The sequence below is a fragment of the Lynx canadensis genome, chromosome A1, assembly GCF_007474595.2.
Source record: "Lynx canadensis isolate LIC74 chromosome A1, mLynCan4.pri.v2, whole genome shotgun sequence".
NCBI classification, from domain to species: domain Eukaryota; kingdom Metazoa; phylum Chordata; class Mammalia; order Carnivora; family Felidae; genus Lynx; species Lynx canadensis.
This window is the reverse complement of record NC_044303.2, coordinates 153,661,718-153,676,435: the sequence shown is the minus strand read 5'-3', so window position 1 is coordinate 153,676,435 and position 14,718 is coordinate 153,661,718. Positions and strand designations below refer to the sequence as shown.

Below are 14,718 nucleotides of genomic sequence, written 5' to 3'. Positions count from 1 at the left end.
AGGGCTTCTATGGAGTAGGGCAGAGGGCAATAAATGAATTTACAGTGCCATCCTGACTGGACACTCTTCAGGTCAATGCAAAGCAATTTTAGCCAAAAGATTCAAACAGTATCAAATGCTCCTTGGTTGAGAAGACATTTTCTTTTTCTTCTAGAAATTTTGAATTTGAATTAAGTGGAACGTATTCAAATGGAGGTGGTTACAGTACATTGCAAGTAAAATAGAAAAGATCATGCCAGCAGTCAAAGCTGAATGCATATTTTAGGGAATCACAGAAGTCAAGAAAAAAATTACAGTCCCAATGATAATAACTTTCAAAGGGATACCTACAATGAGATCAATGAGGTAAATCCTTTAATTTTTACTTTTGATGATATAACAGATTCCTCTTCTTTTTAATGCTATATTTAGCTTAAAGATCCATACCTAAAAGATTTTATGGTACATTTATGATTATTAATTTATTCATTTAGTCAACAAATATTAACTATGCTCCTGCTATCTACTGAGCAATTTACAAGACTGTGCTGATACAGATAGAGATGAATAATAAATGGTCCTTGCCCTCCAGGAATTCATCATTTATTAAGGAAATCAACCACACACACCAAAAGAAGTCACCATCTCATTCTATGATAAGTGCTATAATGGCTATAGAGACAACGAGCTTTAAAGGCAGAGATGGGGAAAGGAGCAATTCTTATTTGATGTGGTTCTGTGAAGAGGCAACTGCAAAGGCTTCGGAGAAGAGGTAGCATGTTGGGAACTTTTAGAAAAAAAAACTTTTTAAGTTTATTCATTTTTGAGAGAGAGAGAGAGAGACAGAGAGAATGACAGAGTGTGTGGGGGAGGGGCAGAGAGAGAGGGGGAGAGAGGATCCCAAGAAGGCTCTGCAATGTCACAAACTGTGAACTATGAAATCACGAACTGTTGAGATCATGACCTGAGTGGAAGTCAGATGCTTAACCGATTACGCCACCCAGGCACCTCAAACTTAGTAGTACCTTCTTGGAAGGGAGGGTCTAGGGGAATTCACTTGTGCTTATCTAGCATACTATTTTTACTGAAATGATGGGTTTATTTTGGACAGTTTTAGGGAGCTAATAAAGATTATGGGAGGATAATAAATGTCTTCCACCTCTCTCTCATCCACATTTTCTCATATTACTTACTAAACACATGGGTTTTGTCAGCTATTGATGAAGAGTGTAGAGCAGAGGTCTCCTTACATGACCAAAGATGACAGTATCAGGTAATTTTAGGAAAGAGAAAATACATGGGATGGTCAGAAGGCAGGATAAATATTAAGTAACTTGGGGATGAAAAGATGGCCTGGTGCGTGGACTATAGGAACTCCTGTATTGTAGGCTAAAGAGACTGGACTTCTCTCAGGCGATGAGAGAGAACAACAAGTGACTGTAATGCTGGAGTCAGGGAACCTACTTTACAGTTCTGAAATATACACATCTGAGAAGACGAGATAGGGAAGAAAAAGACTACAACTAGTGGCCAGTCAGGAAAATACTGTAAGAGTCCAAGTGTGAAATAATGACTATTAGACTGAATTGACATGGGAATAGGGGAATTAGAATTATAATAGTATTTTTATTTGAAAAGGTACAACAGAACAATGCTTCTATTAATATTTCATTGCACGAGAGGTTTCCCTAGTTGAGAAACAAGTATGCTGAAGCTTTTAGCATTATGTTTAATGCTCGAGGGCTATGTTTTTCAGATAATTGGAGTATTATTATCTACTGTATCCATGATGGATCATGTCCAAAAGGTAGTTAGCCATGAAAAAGAATTAACTCATTAGGTTAGGCCCTTATGTTATCACTGTTGAAAACATGCAAACACTAGCACTTTTATATCATATAGAAAACAAAACAAATCTTATCATTTGGGAAAAGAAAACAAACTTTCTGTTCTGAAGAGAATATTAATTTTACTAAAATGAATCCCAAGTTGAAAAAAAGCACAGTTTCTGGATAAATCTTATGCCCCATGAAAAAGTAGGATTTCTACATTGAATATTACTTCTTCTATTAAAAAGTTAAGATTAATCATAACGTTATATAAAATTTCAGCCCACACAATGACTGCATGCTAAATGGGAAAGGGGAGACAAGAGCTGGCTAGAAACAGCTACCCTACAAACTACCTCACAAACTAACATCAAGCAGTTCCTTCTCTTTATATCATGAGGAAATCTTTTCATGTGTTCCCTCATCCATTTCAGGAACTAGAAGTCTCTTCATACATTAGAGGGTCTCCTTTTCTCATCCTGTGACAATTTCTGTTGAGCTGATAATAATGTATTAGATACTATTCAAGGGACTTTGTATATGGTAACTTGCTTAAACTTTGGAAAGCACTTAAAATGTGAAGAATTCCTCTTACTCATTTGGCTTTAGATCTGTAAAAATTCAGAAAAGAGGAGACTTTTTCATTGGCCTAAGAGGGGTCCCCCATCCCCAGATCACAAGATTCTCTCTAATATCCCCATCACTGACACCAATTTAGAGAGAATTTTCTCTATGAAGGTGTATGGTTACTGTTCCTAGTTAAGAAAATTCCTAAGAGACTCTAATCTAACAACAACAACAACAAAAAAGAATCAGGTCATAAAAACCTGTGTTAAGTATGATTCAAAGGGAAAAAATGAGCTGCAGCGAAAGCCAACTTGCACTGGAAAGACTTGCGCTCTTAAGTAACCAGACATATGTAGCCAGTTATGAAGCTATCCCATCACATATGTTTTTAAACATCTGTCAGCACAATCAAAACCCCACAAGCAAAATACAGCACTCATGAGCATTAGGGAGGGCTGTCTGTGATGAAGGCTCAGAAGCTGAAAGAAATGAATAGATTTCACAGGTTGAACACAGGCTGTTCTTGCTTGGCTTGAAGAAAGCCCGGGGAAGCAGTTCCCAAGGCTGTGAGGCATTGACTTGAACATGAGTATCTTTTTAAAAAAATTTTTAAAATGTTTATTTATTTTGAGAGAGGGAGAGAGAAAGAGAGCACAAGCAGGGGAGGAACAGAAAGAGTGGGAGAGAGAGAATCCCTAGCACGTTCCATGCTGCCAGCACAGAGCCCAACGCGGGTGTTGATCTCACAAGCTGTGAGATCATGACCAGAGCTGAAACCAAGAGTTGGTCCCTTAACTGACTGAGCCACCCAAACGCTCCTGGAACATAAGTATCTTTTTTTTAACTTTTTTTTTTACATTTATATATGTATTTTTGAGACTGAGAGGGAGAGAGTGCACAAGTGGGTGGGGCAGAGAGAGGAAGACACAGAATCTGAAGCAGGCTCCAGGCTCTAAGCTGTCAGCACAGAGCTTGATGTAGGGCTCAAACCCACGAACCGTGAGATCATGACCTGAGCTGAAGTCGGACACTTAGCCGACAGTCACTCAGGAGCCCCTTGAACACGAGTATCTTAAGGACAAAATTGGAACCAGTGATAAAACCTATGGCACCCTGAAGAAAGAGACATGTCAGGAAGTGCCAAGAAGCAGGTGAAACTGGAGAGCCATAGCTTAACCTATGGCTTCAGTGCTAGAAGCTGAGTCTAACTTTTCTCCATTTTTTTTTTTTTTTTTTTGGTAAACATTATTCAGTGACATTTTCCCACCATTAAAAAGTTCCCATCTCAAAAGTACAAAAAGGGAAAAGGGTTCCTTTCAAACCTGCAGCATTTGTTCTTCCTCTGAAGATGTCATCATATGCTTTCCACTGTGGCTTCACCTGGTAGGCATGGATGAACACCACAAACACTACCACAAGGCACGTTAAAGGAACAAGAGCCGCAGTGAAGAGAGCCGCATAGATGTTTGGGATGAAACACCTGGAGGACAGAAGAGACAAGACAACTCAGACAACTTCAATAAACACGTTTCTAAATTCAGAATGGGTTACATCATCACTTTATACTAGCTCTTTGTAACTAAATGTTGGCAAAAGCAAATTTTTGATTTGCCAAATTGAAGCTTGGTTTGAGTACAGGCTACCCGATTAAATCCAACCCACTGCTTCACAAAGTAAGTTCTGTGGAACACGCATATCCTGAGGTGCTCAGAAAACTTCAACAAAGGTTATGGCAAAATAAATTTGAGAAACTCACATTCACTTTTCTAGCTCTGTCTTATTGGCCTATGGAGACCAAGGTCTTATTGAGGACCTCATAAAAGAAGGCATTGTTTTTTTGGTTTTGTTTTTAAAAAATTTTAAATGTTTTTATTTATTTTTGAGAGACATAGTGCAAGTGGGGGAAGGGCAGAGAAAGAGGGAGACACAGTATCCAAAACAGTCTCCAGGCTCTGAGCTGTCAGCACAGAGCCCAACGTGGGGCTTGGAGTCACAGGCTGCAAGATCATGACCTGAGCTGAATGAAGTCGGTGGCCCAATCAACTGAGCCACCCAGGCACCCCAAGGAGGCATTATTTAAACGCAAGTTTGGGGCACCTGGGTGGCTCAGTTGGTTAAGCGTCCGACTTCAACTCAGGTCATGATCTCGCAGTCCGTGAGTTTGAGCCCTGTGTTGGGCTCTGGGCTGATGGCTTGGAGCCTGGAGCCTGCTTTTGATTCTGTGTTTCCCTCTCTCTCTGCCCCTTCCCCATTCATGCTCTGTCTCAAAAATAAATAAACGTTAAAAAAAACTAAAAAAAAAATAAACGCAAGTTTGAGGATTCCTAGGGTTCATTCTGTCATTTCTACAATCTTGTTTTTTGAGTGAATGACAGTTTTGTCATTTCTAAGTTATACATACCTCCAAGAGCCATTAATTCTCTTGAAAATGATGACAACTTTCCACTTAGAAGTTCTACTACACAATTGTATTTATGATTCTGGAGTTTACTTAGATCAATGAGGTCCAAGGTAAGCTTTCACTACTTATTTTGTAACATTGAGATTCCATGGGAAATGGTTTCTGAGATGTACCTGGAAATTTTTTTTAAGTGTAATTATTTTGAGAAAGACAGAGCAAGTGGGGGAGGGGCAGAGAGAGAGGGAGACAGAGGATCCAAAGCAGGCTCCGCACTGACAGCAGAAGTCAGATACTCAACCAATGGAGCCACTCAGGCACCGTTTTAACTGGAAATTTTTACTCATTGGTCATAAAATCCTCTTGCTCTTTACATCAAATCTCTCACAAAAAAATGTCAAAATGGAGGACTGCTAAAAATATGTTCTCAATATCTAAAACTGTGCTTTTGAGGTGTTATAAAGAACATACCTCTTACAACATAATACTGGGGCTTCTGGGTGGCTTAGTTGGTTGAGTGTCCCACTTCGGCTCAGGTCGTTATCTCCCAATTTGTGGGTTTGAGCCCTGCATTGGGCTCACTGCTGTTAGTGAAAGCCCATTTCAGATCCTCTGTCCCCCTCTCTCTCTGCCCCTCCCCTGCTTGTGCTCTCTCTCTCAAAAATAAATAAACCTTTAAAAAAATAAAAAAAATAATACTATAATACTTTCAATTATAAGAAATCTTAATAGTATGGAGTGTCTCATTTCAAATATCTTTTTCCGACTTCTCCATTTTTAATACATAATATCTACAAACCTAGATTACATATAGCCAAAAATAATGGATTCTCAAGAAAACTCAAAACTCTGAAAAAAACATAAACTAGTCAGAAGGACACCTCAAAATCTAAAGTATAGGAAAATCAGGAGAAACAGCCATTCTTGCAACTGGGAAAAATAGTGCCTCCATTTTATATTTAAAAAGAGATACATTATTAAAGACCTTACTCAGGTATTATTTCTAATTAACATGATCTGGTAAATGTATTCCTTAAGTAAACAAGACACATTTCAAGAGATAGTTCAATACACATTCTGCATCTGCAAAGAGATGTCAGAATGATGAATATCCTGGCTTTTAGAATTTAATTTGGACGCACAAAGCCTGAATCATTCCCTGCACACTCATCTTTATGCCACAAGACCTGTGTCTTCCAGGTAGAAGGCATATGATTAAATAAAACAGGCAAACACCAATGGCTTTGATCTTGAATATATTTCTGCACTAAAAATAGTAGTCATGTTGGCTACTCATTTTACATACATTGGCTTTAAACGATTGTTTTCATCTGAATTATGGATTCACTGCCAGAGATCAGCCTAAAGTTGCTTAGACAAATACAGATACTGACAAAGGAACTCATACAGACTTCACTGCTTTCGCTCTCCCTTGAAAAATGTCATCATAATTCAACTTCGGTCTGTAAAATGGGGTTACTGCAGCTATTGTGAGCTGCTCGAGCAGTAATAAACATTTTGCACCAAGTGCTATAGCATAGGTTTGACTCTTCAACATCTGCATTTCCCAGCGGCTGACCACATTTGGTTGTCACATCTCTACTTGAAGTGCCTTCTGAAAAACTCGCCTTTCCTTTAGAAGACAACCTTTGAAACCAGAACCCCAAAGAATGGCACACTATCCTGGTTAAAAGAGGCAGAGTGGACCCCTACAAAGTTATAAGAAACTAGGCAAGTCTGCAGTGGCTCTTGGGAAGAGAAGGGAATTCTCTATGCACCACAGCTCTTAAAAATCTCCTTTGCAATTCTTCCTGCTTGTACGATGCCTTGGCCAAGCTGGCCTGTTCTTTCAGAAAAGGGGGCAGGAAAATTAACCAATGCTGAAGTGACCCATTGCTCCATATTCTCCAGAGGCACACAAATCATGGCCTCTCATGAGTGCTGGGCTGCTGAGAGCACCCTAAGTTTGTCTTCCACATGGGCAAAATGGGGCCAGATCATTGATGAGGAGGGCTTTGGCTTCACAGCATGCCTAGTCCTGTCGCAGCACTTCCTGCCTTCTTGGCTACTTCAGCACCGCTAGACTGCACAGCCCTGCCTGTGCCCACTTCTGTGTAGCTGTGACTCCATGTCGGTCTTTCCCCAACAATCTGCCTTATGCACATATCACCTTTCTTTAGGTCTAGGGAGCCAGACAACTCTTCTATAATGCTATCAAATGAGACACTTGCAAATGAGATAGGGTTAAAAAGGTAAGCCACTAGTGCAGACAGCAGTCAGGGACTCCATACTTCTGTGACCCTGTCCATGGAAGTAGGTGGAACGAGCTATGTCATTCCACATTTTCAAAAAGGGATTTCTAGTGCTATAGAATAAAGCTTCTGACATATAATGCAAAGTGCCTAAGATGGGGGCACCTGGGTGGCTCAGTCAGTTAAGCATCTGACTTCAGCTCAGGTCATGATCTCGCAATTTGTGGGTTCGAGCCCTGCATTGCAGAGCCTGGAGCCTATTTCAGATTCTGTGTCTTCCTTTCTCTCTCTGCCCCTCCCCTGCTCGCTCGCTCTCTCTCTCTCTCTCTCTCTCTCTCAAGAATAAACATTGAAAAAAAATTTTTAAAAAAAAAATAGTGCCTAAGATAAATGAAGTATATTCTGCCCTTAAAACAACAGCAACAACAAATGAACCTCACCTACCCAAATTTCTTTCAGTCCAATCGATTAAGAGATACAGTATATCCAGGTAGTTTGAGGATTACACTACATGAGAGTGATGTGCAGAGTTAGGAAACGGTGAATACCATGTTAGAAATAGTTTCTGAAAGGAGGCTGGGAACAAATTCTTCGGAAAACTGAATGTAACGTAAGTAATGAGACTGAGAGCCAGGCACACACGAGAGCTGTGGAAGCAGCTGATTAGTGCCCTGGCAGCTACTGCTTCAAGAGCAGACCTGGCAGTCACCAGAAAATGAGACAAAGGCCATGTGGATCTGCTGTCTTTAAAATGGTAAGGAAAATGAGTTCCTTGTAATTACTGCCTCACCCTGCTTCAAAGTATTCTGGCAACCCTTCTCTCTTTTGGTGTGGAATACTCTTCTGGATTCTTGCAATCACATGACTCACTTTGGCTGTTCATTCCCTTTTAAACTTCCATGGGTAAATTTCCTTTCTTATTATAACCCACAGACAATCTAATTGACTTCAAAATCTAGTCAGCGCTTCACCCTTTATTGTATTTTCAGCCAGATGAAACAAGCAGATGCTATTTCATTATCTTCAGTTTTTCCCTTCTGGTCTGCTCTTAGAACATTCATGATGCTTTATGTCACTATCTCATTTAGGAAAATTATCACCTCCCCTAGATAGCACTTTGTACCTCTTGAAGTGTTTTCACTTGCATTACCCAACTTGATGTAAAAAAAAAAAAAAAAATATATATATATATATATGTATATATACATATATATGTTTATATTTGTATATATATGTTTATATTTATATATGTTTATATATGTATATATATTTTGCATACACACACACACACACACACACACACACACATATATATGGCCTGGGGTATTTCAGTTTCTTTTTTCCTGTATGAAATCAACATGAGAAGGAACTCAGAAGCAAAGGAGTCCAGGAGAGATGTAAGCTCCAAGTAAAACTGCTAAAAATACTGGGAGGGATGCTGGGAACTTCTTGTATGTGAGGCTGTGATTTGAGTTCATTTAAATTGTATTTTAAAGAACAAGTTGACCTTGGTATACTGGAGGACATCAAGAAATCCAGGGAGCTGCTATCTGGGTTACATCTGGGTCACATAGGTAATGAAAAAAGAACTAGGTAATGGAAGAATAATATCGCTGATACTTGAACAATGCAGGCATTAGAGGCACTGACCCCCTGTTCCAGTCAAAAATCCATGTATAACTATTGACTCCCCCAAAATGTACCTACTGATAGCCTACTGCTGACTGGAAGCCTTACTGATAGCATAAACGGCAACTGACACACATTTCGTATGTTGTATGTATTCTATATTGTACTGTTTGAATAAAGTAAGCTCTTAGAGAAAAGAAAACCGTAAGGAAGAGAAAAACAAAAGGAAGAGAAAATACTTTTACAGTATATACTGTGTTTATTTTAAAAAGTGGCATATGAGGGGACCCGTGCATTTCAAACTGTGTTGTTCAAGGGTCAACTCTAAATGTTTGTTTCTAAGGTCTTCTTTGTAAGTACTTCTTCTCAGTAAGATGCTGGTAACACTTATGTTTCAGAGGCTCATGTGCCAACCTCTCACAAGGTAAGTCTCCTGAAGACTTCTTTAACAGTTGCAACTATATCAACAGCTACATTTGTTGCCCTGACCAACTTTTTCTTCATGGAAGCTCATGGTGATACTCTACTTTATGTGGGGATAAAGAAGATGGTCTGTCAGTTTTATTCTAGAAATTGATTGAGTGTATGATGAATGAAAAACTGTTCATTTATTGCAAGCTGGTTTCTATTTTGAGTGGGAAGTACAATATATCTGTTTATTGGCCTTAGTTGAAGAATACAGATGTTATTCATTATGTGGATGCTTATCATTTATAAATAAGATCTAAGCCAATACTTGTGATTTCAATATTCCTTTCACTGCATATCCCATTTACTTTCTTTCCAAAGATGATATTATTTAACACATTTTTTATTCACTTGTGAATTTACATATATATGCATGTAAATTTGTGTATACGTATGTATTTTCTGTCCCATCCAACATGGCAAGAGAGGTATAGAGAAACACTTTAAGCACATTAATTTTTTGACATCAGAGTGAAGGGAAAAATAACAGTTTGGGTTTAACCAGCTGCAGTGTAGAAAAACATGTTTCTTTTTCTTTCTATCTTTCTATGGTAGTGCCTAGAGCAGTTTTGTACCAAGGGAAATCTACTGAATTCTTAAAATGCATGTTCCTTGAAGTTTAAACTTTAAACAAGAACAATATTAAGATTAAACTGCAGATAAGTCCTACAAAGTGAAATCGCACATTAGGGTAATATATGGACTTGGAGAGGAAAGGGAGGGACAAAGTATTTTCCTAGAGTGAATTAGCTGGATAATAAAAACTATCTTAAATATTACTGCTATTATTCTTAATTCCACCATCATTACTCATAAAACAGGAGTGATCATTTATTAAGTGACGACATTTATTATATGCATTATCACACATAAACATCCCAATAACTCCACTAACCTCACTGTATGTATAGAAAAATGACTTCTAAATTAACAGAAGGTCAAATTGCTAGCAGCATAAACAGGCTCATTTACCTTAACTGCTACTCCTACAATTCTAAAATCATTTCCACAATTCCAGTAAAAATATATTAGAGTTAGTGGTAAACACACCAGTGTTCTCCTTGAGGACAGGAACTGTAATATTCTCCTTATATTTCTCCTTAAGAAATGTTTATTGCATAATCAGATCCTAAAGAAATGTTTATTGATGTAACTGATTTTTAGCACTTTTTTTTTGCCCTCTGTTAGATTAACATTTATTTTAAATTCAGTAAATAAATATTTATTTTTTTTCAATATATGAAATTTATTGTCAAAATGGTTTCCATACAACACCCAGTGCTCATCCCAAAAGGTGCCCTCCTCAATACCCATCTCCCACCCCCCATCAACCCTCAGTTTGTTCTCAGTTTTTAAGAGTCTCTTATGCTTTGGCTCTCTTCCACTCTAACCTCTTTTTTTTTTTTTTTCCTTCCCCTCCCTCATGGGTTTCTGTTAAGTTTCTCAGGATCCACATAAGAGTGAAAACATATGGTATCTGTCTTTCTCTGTATGGCTTATTTCACTTAGCATCACACTCTCCAGTTCCATCCACATTGCTACAAAGGGCCATATTTCGTTCTTTCTCATTGCCCTGTAGTACTCCATTGTGTATATAAACCACAATTTCTTTATCCATTTATCAGTTGATGGACATTTAGGCTCTTTCCATCATTTGGCTATTGTTGAGAGTGCTGCTATAAACATTGGGGTACAAGTGCCCCTATGCATCAGTACTCCTGTATCCCTTGGGTAAATTCCTAGCAGTAGCACTTTTTTTTAAAAAAAAACACTCACTTAAAAAAAAAAAAAAGTAGGCATAGAAAACCCTGCATTTCATGTGTGTCTAGTTCAATGACCCAAGCAACATTTGAATTACGTCACATACGAGGCACACTGCTGAACATGGAAGAGCATACAAAGACACCTGGGCATGGTGCTTCCTATACAGAAGGCTGCATTTATAGTAAGGGCACAGCACTTCACAATCTAGCCTTCTACTGCAAGTATCATTCTTTTAACAGCATGGGCAGCAGCATGACCCAGGAGCTTGTTAAAAATGCAGAGTCTCAAACCCGATGACAGCTCCCAAGGCAACTGCATTTTAACAAGATCCCCAGGTGTTTCATGTGCACATTGAAAGTTAGAGAAGCACTCCTGTAGCACACTAGTGGAACATAAAGTAGCTGAATGTAATTAACAATTTAACTAATCTTTACATCTCTTTGGCAGCCAAGCCAAGGGCCTATGTAATCCCAAGGAGAATCACTCTCAGAGATTTCGTAGTACAGGGTGGTCACAGTAGCCTGAAGAGCCAAACAGAAAGAAAAGTGGCAGGAAGCAAAAAAAGAGAAACAGATATCTGTCACATGTAGAAGCCTGGGATTAGCAACCTGAGCTTTCTGACTGTAGAAGAGCAGAGAGCTAGCAAATAACATGAGAACGGACACAACACATCTGCAGACTGGTAGTGTGAAATGAGATGGGAGTGTCAGAGCTGAGGTGGGTGTAGATGGGAGGTTAGATATTTAGTCCTGCTGCATCTGAAAAACCCAGGAAGGAATAAAGTTTGTGAGTGTAAGTGCAATAGACAGGCTCTGCAACTGCCCACATTGCTCAAGCCTTCCTGAAAAGGTGAGCCCATGTGCCATGTACCTCTATCCCCACACCCCAGCCACAGATGACTAGCTTTGGGATGGATACTTGATCCAAAGACAGTCATTTCTCTGGCTTGCCCTTGACTTATAACTTGGTGCCTCTGCTCTAAAAGTTGAGCTGAGCCAATCAACTTTCTGCTCTTAAGAATCTGACATGGCGGGGGGGGGGGCACTTAGATGGCTCAGTCGGTTAAGCAACTGATTCCTGATTTCAGCTCAGGTCATGATCTTATGGTTCATGGGTTCAAGCCCCAAATCAGGCTCTGCGCTGGCAGCACGGAGACTGCTTGAAATTCTCCTTCTCCCTCTCTCTGCCCCTCCCCCAATGCACATGCGTGCAAGTGTTCTCTCTCTCTCAAAATAAATAAATACTTGAAAAAACAAAAAGAATTTGACATGGATAGGTGCCAGATAGTGGTGGACATTAGAGTCAATGTACATTCAGGGCAAACATCCACACTGGAGTAAATATACAATGAATATACAGAAAAAATGGACAAAGGGAGGAGAGAAGGAAGGAGTGGATGAGCATTGAGATACTCACAAGAAGATGTGGGAGACTCTGTGGTCCCTAAAAAATGAAAAGTGTGGTTTTGGTTTTCAGCACTCTAATTCCAGGTTCTCTGAGGTCCAACTATATCTCATTGTCTACTTCTGAATGTCCATGAGAATGCCCGAGACTGTCTATAACTCCACTCCCTTTACTCCAAGTAGCTTTAGTAGGTTTTACATGCAACTATAATGGCCACAGTTAAAACACAGCTGGTGAGTGAGTGCTAGAGAAAGAGGGAGTGAACACACACTGTTGTTTGAAACAACACTGCTCCTGAAGATGGAGTAGGAGATCACTGTCATGTCTACTAGTTTTAGAGCTCAGTCTACACCATGGTGAGTGTTGCTATCTAACTCAATTCCTTGACAACTGCCTTCTAAGAAGTCCAAGGACCAAACTATAAGAATCAGTCTCACGTTTCAGTGTGTAAACTGTATCTACTTAAAAAAAGATTGAGCAAAGAAAAACATGCACATACTACAGCAATATTGTTTCATGTACTTCAAACAGAGCAGATATTTAAATTCATCAAATAATAAGCTGCCTAAAATCTTGAAGGTCAGATATATAAACCAAAAGATCGCTTTGTATCGTATATAATTAGCTCTTGCTGAATGAGACAGTTGCCCACATCCCTAGCTCATTAAAAAGGTAAAATATATTTTTTACACATAAATTCCAAAGATGAACATTGGACTCAAAGTATTAACAAAGACTAGAGAAAGTTGAAAAAAAATTCTGAAAATCATGATTTCCAAAATGACCTTTTTTCTTTTTCCAAGAAACTCAAGTCCAAACAGTCTGTTCTCTGAACAACGATAATGCTGCAATCACCCTATTGGACAGTGCCTGGGAACTTTGCTCCAGGTAGGTTCCAGTGAATCAAGCCCCTTCAGAATTTAATGAGAATAAGGTCAGGCTGACTTGTTATTTTTTACATGTACTAATGCTCTATGTTCTCATAAAACAAAATTGTTTGGTACTAGAAAATGTCATTGTCCTATAGCATTCAAGGTATCCTGCCCTTACCTATTACTCACCCAGTCTCTGCTTGGATGGCTAAATCAATTCTGACTAATCGTATCACCTTCTTGTATCAGAAGATGGTAAAATGATACGTTTTCCTAAGTTTATAAAAGTAAGACTTACAGAGGTGACCATGGGAATACAAGATTAACGTCCAAAAAATATCGGTCTTTTTGTATCCCCCAACCCTCATTTTACTTCATGATTGCACCTGTGGACAGAGATCCTTGTAGTATAACCTTTAGCAGGAAAGCAGCTTTAGGTACGGCTAATCCCACATCACACAGGCAGGAGGCAGTACTTTCCATCTTAGATCAATATTGCAAATGTAGTTTTTTTGTGCTTTAAATCTGAGATTTCAATAAGCTCAAAGCATTTAGGAATAGCTTAGAGGATACTGGGGGTGTGTGTCATGTTATCACAAATATTGCTTCCTTTTCCTGATGAAGACTTTGTAGAATTTGAGGTGTTCTTTCCCCAAATACTCTTACAATACCCTCGTATATGTTTCATTGGAGTCTATGAAAAATATGAGAAAGGTAGAAATGTGATGATATAGATTTTTAAAAACTTTTTAATGTTTATTTCTGAGAGACACACACACAGAGCATGAACAGGGAGGGGCAGAGAGAGAGAGAGAGGGAGACACAGAATACAAAGCAGGCTCCAGGCTCTGAGCTGTTAGCATAGAGCCCAACACCAGGCTCCAACCCATGAACCATGAGATCAAGACCTGAGCCGAAGTCAGATGGTTAACTGATGGAGCCACACAGGTGCCCCTGAAATGTGATATCGATATTTTAAGGATCAACAAATTCTGACAGCAATGGGGGAGATTTCTCCAAAAAGCAAAAATCACTGGGTAGAAGGATAATCCAACTTAAGAAAAAATTTTTAATGTTTATTTATTTTTGGCAGAGAGAGAGCATGAGTAGGGGAGGGGCAGAGAGATAGGGAGACAGGGAATCTGAAGCAGACTCTGAGCTGTCAGTGCAAAGCCTGACATGGGGCTTGAACCTGCGAGCTCGAGCCACAGGGGCTCAAACCCCTGTGAGATCATGAACCTGAGCCAAAGTCAGACATTCAACCCACTGAGCCACCCAGACATCCCAGGATAATCTAGCCTTTAATCAATCACATTTTACTGATCGGTAGCCACATTACATTGCTTTGGGGATCAGGTCCACAGATTCCACTGACTTTATGTGAAAGTTGCAAACACTCCAAGAGAAAACTTCTAGAGTACTCCCTTGCAGAAGTGAGTGTTCAATGATACCAACATCTTGTATTACCTACAGTCACATTAACATTTATAGCACACTGCAATAACTAATAATGTTCCTAAATGTTGACGTCAAATCTTTAAGACACTGTTAAGCGG

General features: G+C 39.2%; 1 protein-coding gene across 1 annotated transcript in view; it reads right to left on the bottom strand.

The window, feature by feature from the left end:
• ADGRV1 (adhesion G protein-coupled receptor V1) overlaps positions 1 to 14,718 on the bottom strand; it is a 519,149-nt gene that overhangs the window by 90,681 nt on the left and 413,750 nt on the right. Inside the window, 1 exon segment of the mRNA XM_032593635.1 lies at positions 3,698 to 3,855. Coding sequence (XP_032449526.1) covers positions 3,698 to 3,855 — 158 coding nt within the window.